General features: G+C 47.0%; 1 protein-coding gene across 18 annotated transcripts in view; it reads left to right on the top strand.

Annotated features, from left to right (window-relative positions):
* The window catches only part of AAK1 (AP2 associated kinase 1), a 156,429-nt gene that overhangs the window by 97,873 nt on the left and 39,037 nt on the right, over positions 1-19,519 (top strand). For all 18 annotated transcript variants that reach the window (XR_005366224.1, XR_005366227.1, XR_005366226.1 and 15 more), the window contains exons 6-12: positions 3,717-3,838; positions 5,085-5,166; positions 5,671-5,803; positions 9,640-9,743; positions 11,903-11,982; positions 16,093-16,247; positions 17,215-17,495. Coding sequence is in view for 14 of the 18 variants with exons in the window: in XM_038551504.1 (XP_038407432.1) it covers positions 3,717-3,838; positions 5,085-5,166; positions 5,671-5,803; positions 9,640-9,743; positions 11,903-11,982; positions 16,093-16,247; positions 17,215-17,495 (957 nt within the window). In the remaining 4 variants the exon portion in view is untranslated. The remainder of the gene's footprint in view (positions 1-3,716; positions 3,839-5,084; positions 5,167-5,670; positions 5,804-9,639; positions 9,744-11,902; positions 11,983-16,092; positions 16,248-17,214; positions 17,496-19,519) is intronic.

Genomic DNA, 19,519 nt, shown 5'->3' with positions numbered 1-19,519 from the left:
TGCCTTTGCTCCTCCCGCAAGCTGCACTTCCCCGAGCCCGTCCCTGACCCGAGGCCAGCTCCACGCGGCCTCCCCGGCGCCCGCCCCGGTCACTGCCCGGATTCTCCGCCTGACGTCTGTCGCCGCCTGCACCCCTCCCTGCCCCCGGCTCGCTCCCCGGGGCTCGAGCTCGGCGAGCCCAGGCCTCGTCCGCAAGCCCCGGCCTCGGGCGGTAGGACTCTGCGCGGGTTTCCCTAGCAGGTGCTCGGTAGGCACCTCTTGGATTTGCACGGGAGACTCAGTTTGCTGTCACTTACGTTCTTTCATTTGCTTGGTAGCATCGGTGACATTCTGAGCTTTACCCGGCAGGTGAGAAGCAGGCCCAGGGAGGTGTAAGGTGTGTCCGAGGTCAGAGTCTAACGAGTCTCCGAGGCTGCGGCCCCCCAGGTCCAGGGTGGCTGCGCCAGGCCCGGTGCTCAGTGTGTTGCTGATGGTGGCGGCGGGCAGCTGGCGGGGTCCCACGGCTGCTCCAGGCCACCGGCTCAGGCCGGGAGGCGCAGGGGCCAAGGCGGCTGCTGAGCGGGCGTTGCCAGGTGAGCTCACCTTGCGGCCCTCCCAGCACACTTGCCGAGCGGCCAGGCCGGGCTCGGGGCTCCTGCTTGCGCGGCCGGGCCTTTGGCACTGCTAAGGCTCCCCCCACGTTGATGTTTCCGGCTGTACTGTACGTCCACAGTTGTGCACGCCCTCAATTTTTAACTGTCTTTCCTGCAAATGTCGTTTTGTACAATGTTACCTCTCTGGGAAGGAGGTGCGCGGAGGTGGAGACCAGGTTGCTGAGCTCTGCTACTCGGGAACCAACCAGAAGTACAAACCTCGTTTTGAAGGTGCGGGCGGGCTGGATAGAACCAAGACAGAAACGCCCCGTGCCTCCTCGTGCTGCATTTGTCTGCTTGGTTTTTCCTCCTGCCTCCAGCCCAGTGACTGGTGTCTGGAGCTACCTCGTGTGTGTATTGAAGCGAAGCAGCTTTTCGGTTGTTTAGGTTGTACCTTCTGCCGTGGGAAGTACACGAACGGTTCTGGGAAGGGGCTGTGCGTGTGCAGTAGGGGCGCGTGTTTTGCAAGGTGCCGGTGAGGACACCGAGTTCGGGATTCGGGAGACCCGGCTGTGACAGCCTGCACTGGCTGTTGCAGGACACACCCCTTCCTGCAAAGGACCGGATGGTCACTCCATGTGGCTTCCCAGCCACATAGTCCCTGTCACACCTGCTTGGCTCTGCCTCCAGAGCCCAGCAGCCCCCCCAGACTGCAGTGTAGGTAAGAGGTGGGCATGGCTCCGTTTGGTCCAAAGGTCTTGCTCTGCCCCCCTACCCCCACCCCATGGACAGGAAGCCCCACAGATTCGTGTGCAGTGGCCATGGAGGGTTTTACTGAGGATTTATGACTCAAGCAAGGCCTTGTAGAATGGCTAAGATTTGATTTGACAAGTGGAGCAATTAAGTAAGGGGACAAAGCAGGCGATGCAGGGACTGGTTAAGAGACACTGAGCAAAGCAGCCTGGCTAATAATTAGACACCTGGCTCCTCATCAACCAGACTCTTACTATGGGGCGTTTCTGAGGATAAAGGACTAAGGCAGCCCCGTCCATAAGCTTATACCCAGGACCCTGGGTCACCCTGGGTGACCTCTTCACACCCACCGCGGTTGGAAGATAGTACAGGTGGGGACCTTGAGGAAAGCTCTGCTTCTAACTTGCTTCCTGCCCAGCAGAAGGGTAATTCCTGGTCTTTCTCTAGAGTGAAAGTACCTAGGTTTACTTCCCTCTTCATCACCGTGAGCCTCACTCTCTGCAGCTGTAAAACAGGGATATTATTATATTATTACAAGGATAATCCAGGTAAAGTGATGAGTACAGGAGCACTGCTAAGAGTAAAAGCTCAGTATAGCGGATCTGTCTACAACCTCTAAATTAGATGGGAAATACTAGTGTTGCTTTGTTGGAATTATTTTCGAGTCCTAAAGTGAGTATCCGTTCAGGATAGCTTGGCTGTTTCACTTTGTGTGAATAGGTTAAACTGATGAGCTTTATAAAAAGCTGTAAGTGGTAGTAATGTCTGCTTGCCTCAGCCTTGTCTCTGGGGAACAGGAGCACATCCACTTGCGTCGATAGCCGCAGTTCACGCTGCCCAAGTGTCTAAAAATCCCAAGGTCAAAATTCTAGGTTAAAGTGATTGTAGGTTAACGGTGCCCCAGGTGCAAATGCATAGTCTCCCTGGAGGAAAAATAGATTTTAAACCCAGACCTCAAAGGCTTCCCACAGATGAATTCCATGGAACATGAGTTAATATCAACAATAACAAAACGCCACATAACAACACCACACGTGAGACTCAGTAGGAGTAAGAAACAATAAGCCAAAGAATCAGTTTGCAGCAAAGGCTTTAGGTATTAGATTCAACTGATACAGACTATACAGTAAACATTTTTATAATATATAGTGTGATTTTCAGAAGAATTTTTTTCTTTTTAGAAGAACTAATGCAAGTGTAGAAACACGTATAGGAACAAAAGGCTTTCACAATTGACCAGATTTTTTCTCTTAAAGTAACCGTAGTAAGGTCTGGGCACTTGATGGCTCCGGTCTCACTTCTGACAGACAGACACACACATACACGGTGTTAAATGTGTTTCTACATCTCAAGAACAAAAGCGCATGCCGTCTTGGAGTTTATTCTTTCACTGGCATAGTCCTTTGATACAAGGGATTTCTGTAGGGTCTGGTATTTGTAGGCTCCTTTTAACCTGGAACTGGTAACTCGCTGTCCAACAAATTCCGCTATAAAAAGATAATACTTTAATAGGACACCTGCACATTTGCCCACAGGCCTTTAACCACTTTGAGAAGTATCTAAAATATAGCAAATATTTATTATTCTGGAAATCCTGACATTATGGTAAAGAAATTGATATATGCATGTATAAGGTGCAAATGAAATAATTAACATCAGGAAGAATGAAGTCCTGAAGGACCTTAGGGAAGGAGTGACATTTGTCTGAGCGGGTGCTTGAGGGAGGCTTCAAAGAAGAGGGGGCATTTGAACTGGAGTTGGAAAGATGAATGGGATATTGATGGTTGGGTATGAGGTGGGGGCCACAGAGAGCATTCTAGACTGAAAGAAGAACATGAGAAAACATACAGAGGCTTGAAAGTATCAGGAGTGTTTCTGCAGAGGTGAGAAATGTGGCTGGAAATCTAAGAAAATGAGGCTTTTTACTTCCCCATTGTGGAATTCCTCTATTTGCCCCCCTCTACTCTCATTTCACCCTGTCAGCGTGCTTTGCCTTTTGTTCCCTGGGGATGATCCTTGTCGAGATACTTGGGGGGAATAACTTTCCTATGCATATTAATGGGATTATCAGAAATAAAATAATTATACGACTATGAACCAAATTTTCATATGCATTGCTAAATAATATCTTGGGGGATCCCTGGGTGGCGCAGTGGTTTGGCGCCTGCCTTTGGCCCAGGGCGCGATCCTGGAGACCCGGGATCGAATCCCACGTCGGGCTCCCGGTGCATGGAGCCTGCTTCTCCCTCCGCCTGTGTCTCTGCCTCTCTCTCTCTCTCTCTCTGTGACTGTCATAAATAAATAAATAAATAAATTAATTAATTAATTAATTAAATTAAAAAATTTAAAAAAGTAATATCTTGGAATGAGTGGTTGGGGAATGTTTTTCAGGTTGAAAATATCCTCTTGCATGACCGAGGCCACTACGTCCTGTGTGACTTTGGAAGCGCCACCAACAAATTTCAGAATCCACAAACTGAGGGCGTCAATGCAGTAGAAGATGAGATTAAGAAGTAAGCTTTTCCTCCTTTCTTGGAGTTCTGTCCATTACCGGATCAGCAGCCGTATTTTCAGCTGAAGGATGAGTAGGTCAGGGTGGGAAGGCCATGGTGCTAGTCGTGCTGCCCCTTGTCTCAGAGCATCGCATTGGCGGTTGGATTGTTTGATTTTAGGTGCAAGATGTGGAAGGGGTCCACAAGCATTGGTCAGTAAAGTGAAGGACTCCTACAGCACTTTATCAGTGGTCCAGCGATCACTGTACGTACATATTTTGACATGTCACACAGCCCTCACAAAGCTGAATGGTGCACAAACCGTAGAGGAACTGTGATGTTTTTAAATGGAATCACAACAACTGTGACATTATCAGTCAGTTGGATGTGCTTTTCACTGAACCCTACATTGCTGTGTTCTCCTTCTTGCTCTTAAGGAGCTCACCAATCTAGTGGAATTAATGGTAAGTAGGGCTATGAAGGCTCTACAGGTACCGAATCACTGACTTTGATGAGAAGAAGCTTCCTTAGATTTCTGGCTCTAGTTAGAACCTGACCCAAGTTCCCCTCTTGTCCAGAGGGTGAGGTTTTTCACAGGTGACGACACTCACTAATTTTACTAATAAACCAGCAGTCTGGTATGCACACCTGTATCCTCATCCTCAGTCTCCTTTCCTGGGTCACCCCTGGCAGCCAAACTGGGCATCATAAGTCACATGCTTGGTAACATCAAGACCCTCACTTTGAAGCTGAGCTTATACTATCTTTACTTGAGCCAGAGGTAAGAGGAAAACTGTTGTTTCATCCACTTCCCACCCCAGCCAGGACCCACTCTCTGCTCTTCTCCAGTGTCTTAGCCAGGATTACATTATCTGTGTTGAGCCACATTTAAGGGAATCGGTGTTCTTAAAAACAAATCAGAAAATACAGTATCAATATAGCATCAGACAACAAGGATTTGCAGGGGAAGATTTTATCATTTGAGGACCCAAGAAAAGTGCTTTTAGCGTTTACTGAAGTGCCATAGTGTCTGGGTCTCCACATGCCCTCAGATAGAAGGACCGCTTCCAGAGGGCCATGGGTGTGTGCTAAGGACAGCTTTTCATTTTATCTGCACTAATATTTCATACTCTCTTCTGCAGATGGCTCCCAGGGAACTAGACTTTATTAATATCAATATATATGTTTTTAAAAAGTATTTCTGCTACCCCTGGTTTTTAATTATAGCACTGACATATTTAACAAAAACCAAATCTCTTGATTGTAGATACACAACGCTGTCCTATCGAGCACCAGAAATGGTCAACCTGTACAGTGGCAAAATCATCACTACGAAGGCAGACATTTGGGTAGGTGTCAACTAACCTATCCGCATCTCAGATACCAGCTGTCTTGACTGTAGATTCCCAAGTTTAATCCAGACAGTGCCATAGCGAGAGTGGCCACTGTACCATACCACTGTCTACTTACCCTCAGGGTTAATCTTCACTCCAGATGACCAGCCACTGCTTCGTGAGGCATGTCAAAGGAAATTACTTTAGAGTTATGTGAGAATTATTCAGGTGACCTGCCCATTATTTAGGTGGTTTTCATATATGCATTACTAGTTCTGAAGAGCAAAATAGCTGAAATACTTGTTCCTTACTGGAGCACCATCTGGTAATGATGGTAGAAATAATGTATCTCAGCAGCTAAATAGTGGTGTTGAGTTCTAAATTCAAGTTTCTAGTAGGTGAGTAGTTACGTAGTTTTTATATCTGCTAGTAAATGTGGATGATGCCATTCTCTCTCTGTAGACCCGTTTGCAGTAATGGTAAATAAACCACTCGTAGCAATCTGCTTTATTTTTTTAGGCTCTTGGATGTTTGTTGTATAAATTATGCTACTTCACTTTGCCATTTGGAGAGAGTCAGGTGGCAATTTGTGATGGAAACTTCACAATTCCTGATAACTCTCGATATTCCCAAGACATGCACTGCCTAATTAGTAAGTATTTCAAGTTTCTAGTTTCATATTTTTATCTCTTATCTCCAGGAATGAATTGGGGGAACAAAGAGACTGGATCGCAGGAGTGATGGGTTGGGTGCAAAGATAAATCAGTGGGTAATGGTTGGTCACTCAAAGATAATAAATATAACAGTGTCTAGTTAGAGTGGTAGGTCTTTTTGCTGTAAATCTAAGCTCTTTTGCACTTGAGCAGAAATCCTAACTGTGCTTTGAGCAGTACATTACTGCTCTGTTCTCTTGCAGTCAGTGTGAAAGAGTCCAGCTGACTCCTATCAAGTGATAAGAAATTCATCTTTGCAAAACTGGAAGAAACACAAATTGAAATGATTGCCATGCGTTGGCTGGAGTGAATACATAATTAAGACTGTATAACTCCATGGAACTAGGTTTTTTCTCTCTTTAGGTTAATCACTGGATTTTGATAACCAGCATTTAAACTCAGTGCTTTGTTTCAGATGTTTTTTTAAGATTCCCCCACTCTTTTGCATCATCATGGCAAGCATATGTACTAGTTCATTAACCAGATGGTGGAACAAGTAATCTTTGCAAAAGCCCTTGTACTAAAATATGAGACAGAAATATTTCATCATCTCCTCACATTGGTCAAGGGATTTAGCATCTCAATTTTCACCATTATGGGTTATAAATCCTGAGATAGTTTGGGTCCTGGGTGTGGTTGCATTGAAAAAAAATAGAAGCAGATGTGGGTGGAGCATCTGACATTTGTTGAGGGCCTACTTGTGCCTTATTTAATTCTTAAAAATCTTAGATGGTAGATATAATCCTCCCCATTATACAAATGAGGAAGCCGAGGCTGAGAAAGTATAGGTACCTTACCCAAGGGAACATAGTTACAGCTTTCCGATGACGACCTTATCAATCTACTTCTTCCGTTTATTAAGCAAAAAAGGGGAGGTGGTATTTAAAGCGGAATATGGCACTTAATGGTTGTGAGACTGTTTTCAGAGCTAAAGCATTAGAATAGTCCCTCCTTATCCATGGATTTGCTTTCCGTGGCTTTATTTACCCGCGGCTGACCGCAGTGGGAAGCAGACGATCCTCCTCCTGATGTATACTCAGAAGGTCAATAGTAGCCTAACATTCTGTCACCACACCCGCGACGTTCCCTCACTGCATCTCATCACATAGGCCTTTTATGCTCTCACATCATCCCAAGAAGGGAGAGTACGGTATAATGAGATGTTCTGAGAAAGAGAGGCCACATTTATGTAACTTACTGTAGCATATTGGTATAATGGCTCCATTTTATAATTAGTTATTGTTGTTAATCTCTTACTGTACCTAATTAATAAATTGAGCTTTATCACAGGTATGTATGAGTAGGAAAAACCAGAGGATATATAAGATTCAGGACTCTGCGGTTTCAGGCATCTACTGGGGGTCTCAGAACATGTCCCCCATGGATAAGGAGGGACTACTGGATGTCTGTTCTAGAACTGCAGCTGCATAAGTGACATTGGAGGGATCTATAGGAAACGGCCAAATGTGGCGCGAGAGTGGTAGGATTTTTTTTGGTAATATGTTTTCTTTTTAACATTTGCACAGCAGATTCATACTAGGAAAAACAACTACAAATGTAGTTGTAACACTACATTAGGAGTGTCTGTGACACTGACATCTTTCCCAAACTCTGACATATTTCTTTCCAAACTACTTGAAGATTCCATGGTCACCCTAAAGTCACAGGTCTAAAATTAAATTTGTGAGATGCCTGGATGGTTCAGCGGTTGAGCGTCTGCCTTGGGCTCAGGTTCTGATTCCGGGGTCTGGGATCGAGTCCCACATCAGGCTCCTTTCGGGGAGCCTACTTCTCCCTCTGCCTACGTCTCTGCCTCTCTCTGTGTGTCTCTTATGAATAAATAAATAAAATCTTAAAAAAAAATACAATTTGTTGTCCTTGTCCAACTACTCCCAATACACAGTTGCCCTCTCTTCTCAGTTTCTATGAATGGTGTCACCATTCAGGCTGGGATAACTGAAATTTAGGGTTTTCTTTGGATCTGGCTTGAAAGAGAGTAGAGTCCAGCATTTCCTAAGCCATGCTCTTTCTTTAGACTGTCTCCTGTCTCCATCACATTCTCTCTGTCCTCATCATCACCATCGTCTACACACACTTGGCCAGCGTGGGCCTGAACTGAGAGAGTGGCCACCAGCCTCCTCCTCCTCCAGTGCGTCCCGCTCCATCCCACCGTGAGATCAGACTTCCACTCGCCACCCTATTCTGGTTCACCCGTGGTCCCACAGTAGAGGGCCCAGCTTCCTCGTGTGGCATTTAAGACGGTTCGTGCTCTGGTTCCATCCCGCCCACCCAGCCTTATTTCCCTGTATTCTCTGACAGGGAAATCTCTGCTCTGTCCTTCTGGCATCTGCGTTCCCTCACAACAGGGCCCTCCCTTGCCTTCTCTCAAGTGTTTTTTTGCCCAGACTGTTCCCTCACCAAGAATATCTTTTTCTCCTCTTTCCCTTGACTGATTAAATTCTTTCCTGCCTTCAAGGATCAGCCCAAACCCTGCTGCTGCTGCTACTGCTGCTTTTTAAAAATTTGTTTATGTATTTGAGAGAGAGAGAACACAAGCTGGGGGAGGAGAGAGTGGGGGGAGAAAGAATCTCAAGCAGAGCCTGGCCTGAGTGAGGAGGCCGACCCGGGGCTCGATCTCGCAGCTCTGAGATCATGACCTGAGGCATAATCAAGACTCCAACGTTCAACCCACTGAGCCACCCAGTGCCCCCAAGCCCTGCTTCTTCTGTAAGGCGTTCGCAAGACTACAGCCTCATCAGTTTTTCTTGTACTTAGTGTTCAGACCATTCATTTGGTTCCTTAAACAGTAAATTGCCTTGTGTTGTTGTTTATGCGTATGCATGTGTATGTTTATGTGTCTTCACAGAGATGTTTTTCCTGGGGATTTTTCCAACTTCAGAAAGTGCGAAAGCTTAAAGGACTCGGAAATAAACAAGTGTTGTATAGATTATGTAGAAGTAGGAATGTCTTTATTATTTCGTAATTTCTTTTCGAATGGAGACCAGCTAATATCTCCAACAAAGGGAATAACAAGTCCGTTCTTAAAATTTGAGTTTTGAGGAGTGCCTGGCTGGCTCAGTTGGTGGACATGCGCCTCTTGATCCTCAGGGTCATGAGTTCTAGCCGCATGTTGGGGGTAGAGATTACTAGAAAGAAGAAGGAAAGGAAGGAAGGAAGGAAGGAAGGAAGGAAAGGAAGGAAGGAAGAAGGAAGAGGGGGAAGGAAGGAAAAGAAAGACAAAAAGTGCATTCATGTAGGAACTGACATGCCATTACTCCTTACTTCCGGACCTAACCATCCACTCCCCCGCCCGCCACAAACCTCCCTCCCCCCTCCACCTCGCACCGAGAAAGAAAAGAGGGAAAAAGTTAATTTTGATTATAATTATCAAGGGTAACCACTTGTTGAGCAAGATACGAACTAAGGAAGCCAGAAGCCTGTAACTTCCTCGGTACCAGAATGTGAAGGTGGTAGCTTCAATAATGAGAGCTTGCTTGAGTCCCTGTTGCACAAACCACCATTTGTGAACTTCAGGTATCTTTATTACAGTCCAGAAACCTTGTTACTTTCTTGTGGATGTTAAGAATTTTAGGGAAGTTAAAAAAAAAATTTAGGGAAGTTAGAGCTTCCATTTCTGAGAGGGGAGGAAAACTGTCTGAATTTTATGAGAAATAAAGATTAAAAAAAAAACCATTTGGTAACAGAAATTATGTTTCCTAGCTAATGTAATAAGTACTAGGATGTTATTAAATGTGCTCACATATGTTTGTCTTAGGGTATATGTTGGAACCAGACCCTGATAAAAGGCCGGATATTTACCAGGTGTCCTACTTCTCATTTAAACTCCTCAAGAAAGAATGCCCAATTCCTAATGTACAGGTATGTGAAGGGTGCTTCTTAGGGGAAGTAAACATCATCAGATTATCATTTAAAATTCCTGGGGCGTAGGGATCCCTGGGTGGCGCAGTGGTTTAGCGCCTGCCTTTGGCCCAGGGCGTGATCCTGGAGACCCGGGATCGAATCCCACATCGGGCTCCCGGTGCATGGAGCCTGCTTCTCCCTCTGCCTATGTCTCTGCCTCTCTCTCTCTGTGTGACTATCATAAATAAATAAAAATTAAAAAAAAAAAATTCCTGGGGCGTAAACCAGCTGTTTTAAGGACTATAGATGTCCCTTGCTTTGTGGGGTAAGGGGTATTCAAGCAAAGCTAACTATGAAGCAATTACTCTAAGGAGAATCCAGTTTTCCCCTAGAATTTAATTATTACACTAAGGCAATTACACCAAAAATAATAATAATAATAATAATAATAATAATAATAATAATAATAATAATAAATCCCTAGGGATTGAGTCGAGCACTTTGAAGATTGATCCTCCCACTGTCTTTGTCAACTTCCACAGTTCACTATGTGACTGTTGTATTTACGTAGCGGTAGTAAGGCGAGCTGCTTTCCTGAGGCAGGCCTCCTGACTTGCCCCCATACCTACTGGAATGTAAGCCCTTGTCCCTTTTCTCCTTTATGGCAGCAGAGCTTTCTCGATTCTGCTTCTGCTGTCCACCGTCTATAACTCACACTCGTTTTCCACTCCCCTCCTCGCACACATCAGGCCACAGGAATGTTTCCTACATTTAGTAATCCTAAGCTCTGCACTCAGCAGTTTTCGGAGTACACTGCTTGCACACCCCCCTTTTTGCAATCTTAGCATATTTTTCATGTGTGATCCAGCTCCCTTTGCAATTTAACTAACGGATGCCATAATAAATCAGTTCTAATCTGAAATTGTCTTCCCAGTTTTCCCAATAGTGACCTTTAGATATCGCTGTTGGAGCTTGGGGGTACTGATAAATAACACTCCTCTTTCACTCTCACTTTTGGAATCAGATGTGGGAATGGCTCAGATGGAACTCAGAATATTGGCTGTATTAACAATACGATTGAGGCAGAGAACGTAGGTGGACCCGTTAGACTCCCTGACATTAGAGCCACATGACTGGGCAGGGAGGGCCTGATTCAGTGGAGATAGGCTCTCTCTTAAAGGAGGGGAGGGCGCAGGTGAGTCAGGCCAGCTCGCTTTTTTCTCCCCATCCTATAAGTCAAATAAGTTAAGCTTCCCCCTTGGGAGAGGAATGCTTGGAGAGAGGAAGAGCTGCAAGGAGAGATGGCCTAGCAGAGAGTCTCCCCACCTGGAAACATGAAGGACATAGGAGGTCCCTCCTAAAGGCCTAAATATTTACTGTTACTAGTTTTCCATTTGTCTGGTTTCCAGATTAAAATGAGGAATCCCGTTCAGGACTCCAACATGACCATGTTTCCCTTTTACTCCCCCACTTTCCCATTCATAAAGTTAAATAACCTGAAATATCATTGGAAGCATTCAGATTGCTGACTAGTTTTTAAAAAGTCAGATTCACAAGTCTCGAGCCATGTGGCGCTCAGTCAGCAGTGCTGAGCAGTCATCTTGTGGTTGGGGACAGCAGTGCTCCCTGGGGGGAGCCGGTGTTAGGCAACAGCTCGGGATCCAGGTGGGCCGAGTTCTACTGGCCTCCTGGTTCAAGGGGAGCCTCATGCACTGGGACCGGCGCCCGCCAGCAACCAGATAGATCGAGGTTGTGGTTTTCTCCCCATGTTCAAGATGGAAGGTGGAATGAGTCCTGGCTGGGCGTGCTCCCTTCTCTAGGGTCGAGCTGATAGCTCAAATAGTAATACAGGTCACAGTTGTCTCTTTCCCGTTCCATTCTTAACACCTCCGCTCAGCTGTGTGGTAGGGGGTGAAGGGTCCAGAAGGTTGGGAGTGGAGGGGGAGGGGTACACTGTATGGGGCTGCCCTGTGCTCTCCTCTGATATGCTGCCTCCCGGCTGGGGCTAAGACCGCTGGGATCTACCTTTGGTTGACTTCCCTTCGCTCTAGTAGACATCCGGGCCCGAACGCCACTCTGGAGCGTCCCAACACGTGTTTCTATCGGCCCCGTCATGCTGGTGCTCTTTTACAAAGAAATCTGTAATGTCCTTTTTTGGTGTCCTTTCAATCCTGTAGAACTCTCCCATTCCTGCCAAGCTTCCTGAGCCAGTGAAAGCCAGTGAGGCAGCTGCAAAAAAGAGCCAGCCGAAGGCCAGGTAAGAAATGCCTGAGTGTGCCCACGTCCCGCGGCAGCTGGCGTGGTGCAGGGGGAGGTGCCCTGTGTCTGTCACTGCCGGGGCCAGAGGCTGCGCAGAGCAGGAGAGCGAGCTGTCTCTTCCAGGGAGCCAAGGAGGGAGGTAGTGAAACCCAGCGACCTGCGCTTGAAAGGGAATGAAGAACTCTGCAGCTGATTCTGTAGCTTGAGTAGAAGTGCAGGGGCATTCAGAGAGGCGGCCACAGCCACCTTTAAATATTGCTAAAGAGAATGCCCTAAGCCTGCGTCCTGGCCTCCGTGGGGCCTGGCCCCCTCCCCTCGTCCTTCGCGCGGTGCGTGGCCCTGACCACATCAAGAGAGCGCAGGTCGCGGCACTGACTCCAGGGACAGCAAAGGAGCGTGTGGATCTTAGCTGATCACCTCCCACGTAGCATGGGGTCTTCTGAGAAGCCGATGCCAAGAGAGGATTGAGGAGGCTAGGATTTTATTTGACCATGCGAGAAAATAGGGAGCCAGGGCAGGCTGGGGTGATACACGTCTAACCCAGAGAGCGGGAGGAAGAGCGACCCAGAACCTGTCGACACAATCTCAGGAAGGCGCACCAAAGGGGTCAGGGAATCCTCGAGCCCAGGTCCTCTACCAGAGGAGCCCTGTGGCCCAGGAACACCCCACTTGAACATCGCTGTGACGGGGTAGGAGGCCGGGAGCAGCCCGGGGCAGCACACACGGGCGTGACTTTCAGGAGCACGGCAGTCGGGCCCCTGGTCTTCTTTGCACCCCTCGTGAGCCCGAGGGTCTGCTGGGCACACCCCCATGGCCGCCGTGCCTTGAAGTGACGTTTGTACCTCTCTTTCTACCGTGTCCCCGTAGCAAGGAAACGTTAGCCGCAGGCTATCAACCAAGTACCCCAGGTGGGGTATTTTCATAGAACAGTAAAATAATGTCTACATTTTAAAACATTCCTAAACGTTTCTAGAATAAATGTCAATGCTGATGCGGCTCTAAAGTAAGGAGACTTTTGTTTTTTCACACACTTAGCCAACTATATCCATGTTGTTACTTTGTGGGCTGTTTCTCACCTCAGGCTGCCACACTCAGCTCGAGAAGTTGCTTTTGGGGCTGCTTTAATTGGCCACGTCTTTGGGTTTACGGCCCTATGGCTCTAGGCCCGAGGATCCGATCCCACAAAGCCCACACGTTACAATGACAGTAACCGGTACCGTTGTGAGTGGTGCTGTGCCGTGTCAAACGAAGAGAACAATACCTGTATCATATAAGGCAGTTGTAAACATCAGTGACGGGGAAACTGTTGTGTAAACTGTAGGGTGCCCACGCTGTTAGTTGGTATGGATCCTTGATGCTGTGGATCCATTTACAGCCAAGGGGTTTGGGCCTAAGGGGTCCTATCTATAGTTTACAGGGATTTCATTTGCGTTACTACATTTGCTCCCCAGTCCTGCTCCCTAAGTTTTTCTTTCTAACTCTGTTTTTAAAGTAGCCGCTCTTCACGGAGGCACCGTGTATACCAGACACCATACGAGGTTCTTTATATAAGTAAGATGGCTCTATTTTCCTTAAAACAAATCTGCGAGACGTTGATGTTGTTCTCATTTTACAGAAGAGGAAACAGACTCAGAATTGTACTGGCCCGAGGTGATTGATCAGTGTGTGGTTAGTAAAAACCCAGAATTCCAGCATCCGTACTCCATCCTGTACATTAAGCGGTTTGCGCACAAGCAGGGAGATGGGACAACTTGGAGCCAGATCTCTTGGCCTCACGGTCTGTGATCTTTCACAGCATGTTGAGGGCCACACAAACTAACGTCCCGAGCACGACACAGTTCCACAGTCATTGATGCATTCGATGTTCACATCTGCTTCATGATGTATAATTTTCTCTATTTTACACAGAAGGGACCTAAGGCAAGAAGAGCTAAAATGGCAAAGCTGGGATCCCTGGGTGGCGCAGCGGTTTGGCGCCTGCCTTTGGCCCAGGGCGCGATCCTGGAGATCCGGGATCGAATCCCACGTCAGGCTCCCGGTACATGGAGCCTGCTTCTCCCTCTGCCTGTGTCTCTGCCTCTCTCTCTCTCTGTGACTATCATTAAAAAAAAAAAAAAAAAAAAAAAAAAAACGTAAAAAAAATTAAAAAAAAAAAAATGGCAAAGCTATCAGCACAGAATTAGTGAGGAACCAAGCTCAAATATAGTTTTCTTTGACTCCAGATCCCTTGATCTCTAAGATGTTACCTTTAAGAGAAACGCAGCCAGGGGCTCGTGAGCAACTCAGTCGGTTGAACGTCCAAGCCTTGATTTGGGCTCAGGTCACTATCTCAGGGTCGTGGGATCGAGCCCCACATCGGGCTCCGTGCTAGGTGCAGAGTCTGCTTGAGATTTTCTCTCTCTGCCTCTCCTCCTGCACTCTTGCTCCTTTCTCTCTCTCTCTCTCAAATAAATAAATCTTTAAAAAGAGAGACACACAGAGAGAGAGAGAGAAATCCATCCAGTGTGGAGGTTCTTAACATTTGGTTTCTATAGAAATCTGTTCGCCTTCCTCACCGCTGGCTATATTTTTCTTGCATCTTTTTCCTCTTCTCCAACATTTGTCCTGTTTTCCTCCCTCCCTTCCTCCCCCAAGTTACAGCCTCCCCAAATATGGTGGCTTTTATATTATAAGTTGTGCGCCCTGCACAGGAGCATCCCTCTAGCAGGATTCCAAAGGAAAGCGTCAGGACCCACTGTGGACATCCCTCGGGGGCTGTCATGGGGAAGGCACAGGTGCCCCACTGCTTCGCTGCCTGTGTTGCATTTCGTGGAGGCTGTGCCAGACAGAATTTGGAAATACTCGTGAAGCTTGTTGATTTTGGCGACGACTTCAGTGATACTGCCTAATGTGCATTATCAAAAGACAACTACTCTGATCTGAGTCAGGTGGTAGCCAGCAGCCTGGAGTGCTCTGGAGATGAGTGGAAGTTATCCGTTGTGTTTCTGCAGTCTCACTAGGAGCAATTAGACCCCTGGCCATCCATCCTGTATTAATTTGGATTAGATCTGACTGTGATGCTCAAAATGACAGTGGATTCTGTAAGATGGACGTTTGTCTTTTCTTCCAAGTAGACAAAGTCTGGAGGCCAGCAGGCCATGGTTGGTAGGCAGTTCCGCCCGACGCCCAGGCCTCTTCAAGCTTATCACTCTACCCTCCCTATGATAGAGCCATGGCGTCAGGACCAAGATGGTAGCACCCCGGTTCCAAGCAATAGGATGAAGGAATAGCCAAAGAAGAGAGACAAGTGGCATACACTAGTTGTTTCTCAACGTTTCTGGAAACTGCCATATAACAATCTGCTTTCCCACGTAAGACCAGACCTTAGACACTTGGCCACCCCTCATTGTAAAAAAGGCTGGGCTATGTGATTTTTTACTCTGGGTGAAACCCAGCTAAATTTTTTAACTGAAATATGTTTGACATATAGCATTGTATGAAATTAGGCTCTACAAACAGTTAAAAATGTTACTACCTTGGGAAGAAAGGGAGCATGTGTAGTAGAGGAAATAGCTCCCTGTCCTATTCCCCAAATCCTTTATCTTGAATTGTTTGCTTACTCCTCCTAGTTGCCTTATTGGAGTCACTCATTTACATGCTTTGTATTGTAGAGAGACCGTGCAGACAGCTAGTTCTAACCAAGTTTGAGTTCTTTCTACATCCGAAAACCACTTGCTTCCCACCCCTTTCCATCATCCTCTAAAGTCCATTCTGGGAAATCCTAGGAAGTATTAGATGGAAGTTGAGATAAGCTAGAGAAACATTGCATCCTCTGTAGTGCTCTCCTCGGGGTTCTCCACGCGCATTCACACGTGGAAAGTTCTGCTGGAAGGAAATCCGCTTGATATATTTTGACTAGTGTGTTAAAACTTATTTCCCACCAACCCTTTTTTCATAACATCTAGTAACACATCCTATGGAACACTCTTTGGCAAATGTCGATTAAGCGGATCTGGAAGGTTTGGATGAGTGTGGAGGGGAGAGCCAATCCGTCAAGCACCATGTCTCCCCTTCTCACGCTCTCCCACATGTTAACGTGAATCTGTGTTTCTCCCCCCTCCTTTTCTAGACTGACGGATCCCATTCCCACCACAGAGACTTCAATCGCACCCCGTCAGAGGCCTAAGGCTGGGCAGACTCAGCCAAACCCAGGAATCCTTCCTATCCAGCCAGCCCTGACACCTAGAAAGCGGGCCACGGTTCAGCCCCCACCCCAGGCTGCAGGTCAGTAACTCGGTTGATTTGGACTTTGATACACCCCTTTGGGAGGCTAGATATTAACAGAAATCTTGGGAAGCCTACTTTTGCTTGAGGAATGGGATTTAGAAGCACATAAGGAATAATGATTTGCCTGGAGGACAGGTGGTGCGCGCCCACTGAAATGGTGCGGCAAGTGGCTGGCCGAAGGGGAGACCTCTCGCTGGATTGTGCGGGGACCTCCAGGACCACTGAAGCCTAATCTCTCCATTTCTTCTAGTCTTGGCCTGATTCTGTGGCTTGGTCCATTCATCCCATGCCTTCCTTTTTATTTCATATTCTTCTCTTGGCCCTTAAAGAAGGAAGACTCTCCTCCTTTTGACACAGAGGCATTGTTTCTTTAATGCTCTGTCTTCTTAAAGTATCTGTGACCACCCCATGTTTTGGTGTCCTGGTTCCTGTGAGATGACTTAGTTTGGAGGAGCCAAATTATCCGGTAACTGAACTTAGTCATCACTTCCCCTCCCAGGAAGCAGCTCTTGGTGAATCTGGTGGTCACGCACTTACAGCCAGGCCCAAGCACCTAGCCTGGGCTCGTGGGTTGTGTAGCTTGCAAGTAAAACGTCAAAGAATGCTTTTGACCTGAAGCATTGGCAGTAAGGGCAAATACTGTCTTTGCACCATCCAGTAGCGTCAGAGGCCAGTCGAATAAGTAGCTACTTGGGTGCTGACTAGAGGAATAAGCGACCCAGTGGGATGGTGAACAGGGGGAGGCTTCCTGAAGGAGGCGAGCGTTGAACCTTGCTACTGAACTTTGTCTTGAAAACTACGAAGCACATCGTTTAGCACGAAGATGCAAAGACAGGAGCGGCACAAGGCTCTTGGGATTACCTGTCCACGCATCACCCCCCGTCACTTCTTTGGCAAGAGAAAGGCAGCCACTTTTGTGTGGAAGGGTTCCGAGCCCTCATCTGGGTTGTTTTCCTCATTACAGGCTCCGGCAGTCAGCCTGGCCTTTTAGCCAGCGTCCCCCAACCGAAACCCCAGGCCCAACCCAGCCAGCCTCTACCCCAGCCTCAGCCCAAGCAGCCCCAGGCTCCCCCGGCCCCGCAGCAGACGCCGGCTCCGGCGCAGGCCACACCGCAGCACCAGCAGCCGCTCTTCCTCAAGCAGCCGCCCCAGCAGCAGCCGCCGCCCCAGCAGCCGCCGCCCCAGCAGCCCGCGGGCACGTTCTACCAGCAGCCGCCGCCGCAGGCCCAGGCCCAGGCCCAGCAGGTAGGCTGCTCAGGGACCCTTGCTCGGCGTGTCCGGGCCGTGTCGGGCGGCTGCGCACAGGCCCCGTCGCCACAGGCGCCTTCCCTGGGAAGCCGTGGGAGGGCGGGAGCCGCTGGACAGGGCGTCGCTGCGTCTCAGCCAAGGGGACCCATCGGGGCGCTCCGCCCCCCCCCCCCCGGGGCCCTGGCGAGTCCCTCACCTGTCGGAGGAACCTCAGCAAGGGAGCTACTTTCAGGGCCTCTTTTTCTCTTCTTCTTCTGCTTTTCCCCCCCAACACAACTGCACCCTTAGCATTCTAAAAATTATTTTTTCTTATTACAAAATATTTAGTAACCTGTATCTCTTCCTGATGTCTCGTAATTTAAGTCGGCTTGTTCGAATCAAATGTTTCTTCTTCCGTTGTCTTTTCATATTTTTTTCTACATTTACTTACTATGCCCAATTTGATTTTATAATGACTGACATTATCTTTAAGTCCCCTTTTATTCAAAGGTGCCCTCTCCGCCTTTTTTTTCCCCTTTGCCATTTAATTTTTTGAAAAAACTGGGTCATTGTCCTGTAGAATTTTCCGCCTCCTGGGTTTGGCTGATTGCATCCCTGCGATCATTTACTGTGTTCCTCCATCCCCTGTGTAAACGGGTAATTTTTTTTGAGGCTCACTCAAAATTCGATTCGTTTGGACGGTTCTTTGCTCTGTGCATCACTTCAGGAGGCGTACGAAGTCTGGTTGCCCTCTCTCTTACTAAGATCAGTTTGGTGTTGTCTGTGTGATGCGTCCATGTAACGTCCCTCATCAGTGGAGCAGCTGTTGATCATTTCCCAAGTCCATTCGCTCACCGGGGACAGCCCCAGGGTGGATATCCAGCCTTCGCTCTTCACTTAGGGGCTGGGGTTTTCCTGTGAAGAATTTTTCTTAGCTACTCGATGACCGTGAGGTACTGTTTCTATGGAAAAGGCCGATACAATGCTTGAGTCTTTGCCTGTGTTTGCCCAGTTGTCAGAACGGATCTGTTTCGAGGGTCCTCTAAAGGCGAACAGAGGTTTCTGATTTGTTTTAGGATCATCATGAATTCAGGGATTTAAACATATTTGGTATGTTTCCGTACATTGCCGTTTTTAAAATTTTATTTTGATGGTCGAATTGCCCCAGCTCTGGCCAGTGGAAGTCTCTCCAGACTGGCTCCTGGGTCCTTTGGTGGTGACCCAGCCACCTTTCGTGGTTTCCTTGCTATTCAGTGTAACGAGCTGGTCGGGGCGTGCTCTGATCTTCACCTGGATACAGCCATTTCTCTGTAGGAACTCCCATTTCCTTTTAAAAATGGTATTTAGAGACCACAATTTGGTGTTAAGGATGCTCGTTTGCTAATGAGTCAGTTATTGTTTTTAGGCCTTTCCAGTGGATACTTGGGAAACGTATTTTGCTCCGTTTGTCTTATTAACAGAATATATACAGCATGAATCCGAATTCATGTTTTTTTTTATTATTTTTTATAAATTTATTTTTTATTGGTGTTCAATTCGAATTTATGTTCTTAAATCAGAATTGTAATTCTAGGATGTTTGCTTAACTGTTTGGATTTTATGAATGTATTTTTCTAGTCTGAAAATCTTGATTCCTAACCACATGAACATAATCACTTACTTGATCTATAATTTCAAGATAACAGTGCCAGCACTAGTTCTGGAAAAAGATTTCTTTGCCCTTTTTGTCCTTCGAATGTTTGTTTTGCTCATTATTTTCCGGAGAGTTTGGCTCTCAATTTGATACATAGGTTTATTTGTTTCATTTTTTCTTTGATTTATAGTTATTGTCGAATTTTGGGTCAGTTCTGTTTTATGAAAATATAAAACACAGAGTTTCAAAGTTAAATCTGCAGAACTCTGTCCCTTCCATCCCATAAGATGGAGGGAGCCCTCATTTCTGTTTACAACTTGACGGTATTTCCTCTTAGGGGTACATAGCATGGTTTATTCACTCAGTCCCCTGTTGATCAACATCTGGTTGTTTCCAGGATTTTGCAGTT

The sequence above is a fragment of the Canis lupus genome, chromosome 10 (genome assembly GCF_011100685.1).
Source record: "Canis lupus familiaris isolate Mischka breed German Shepherd chromosome 10, alternate assembly UU_Cfam_GSD_1.0, whole genome shotgun sequence".
NCBI classification, from domain to species: domain Eukaryota; kingdom Metazoa; phylum Chordata; class Mammalia; order Carnivora; family Canidae; genus Canis; species Canis lupus.
The sequence above is the reverse complement of the archived record's forward strand: the minus strand, read 5'-3'. Positions and strand labels throughout refer to the sequence as shown.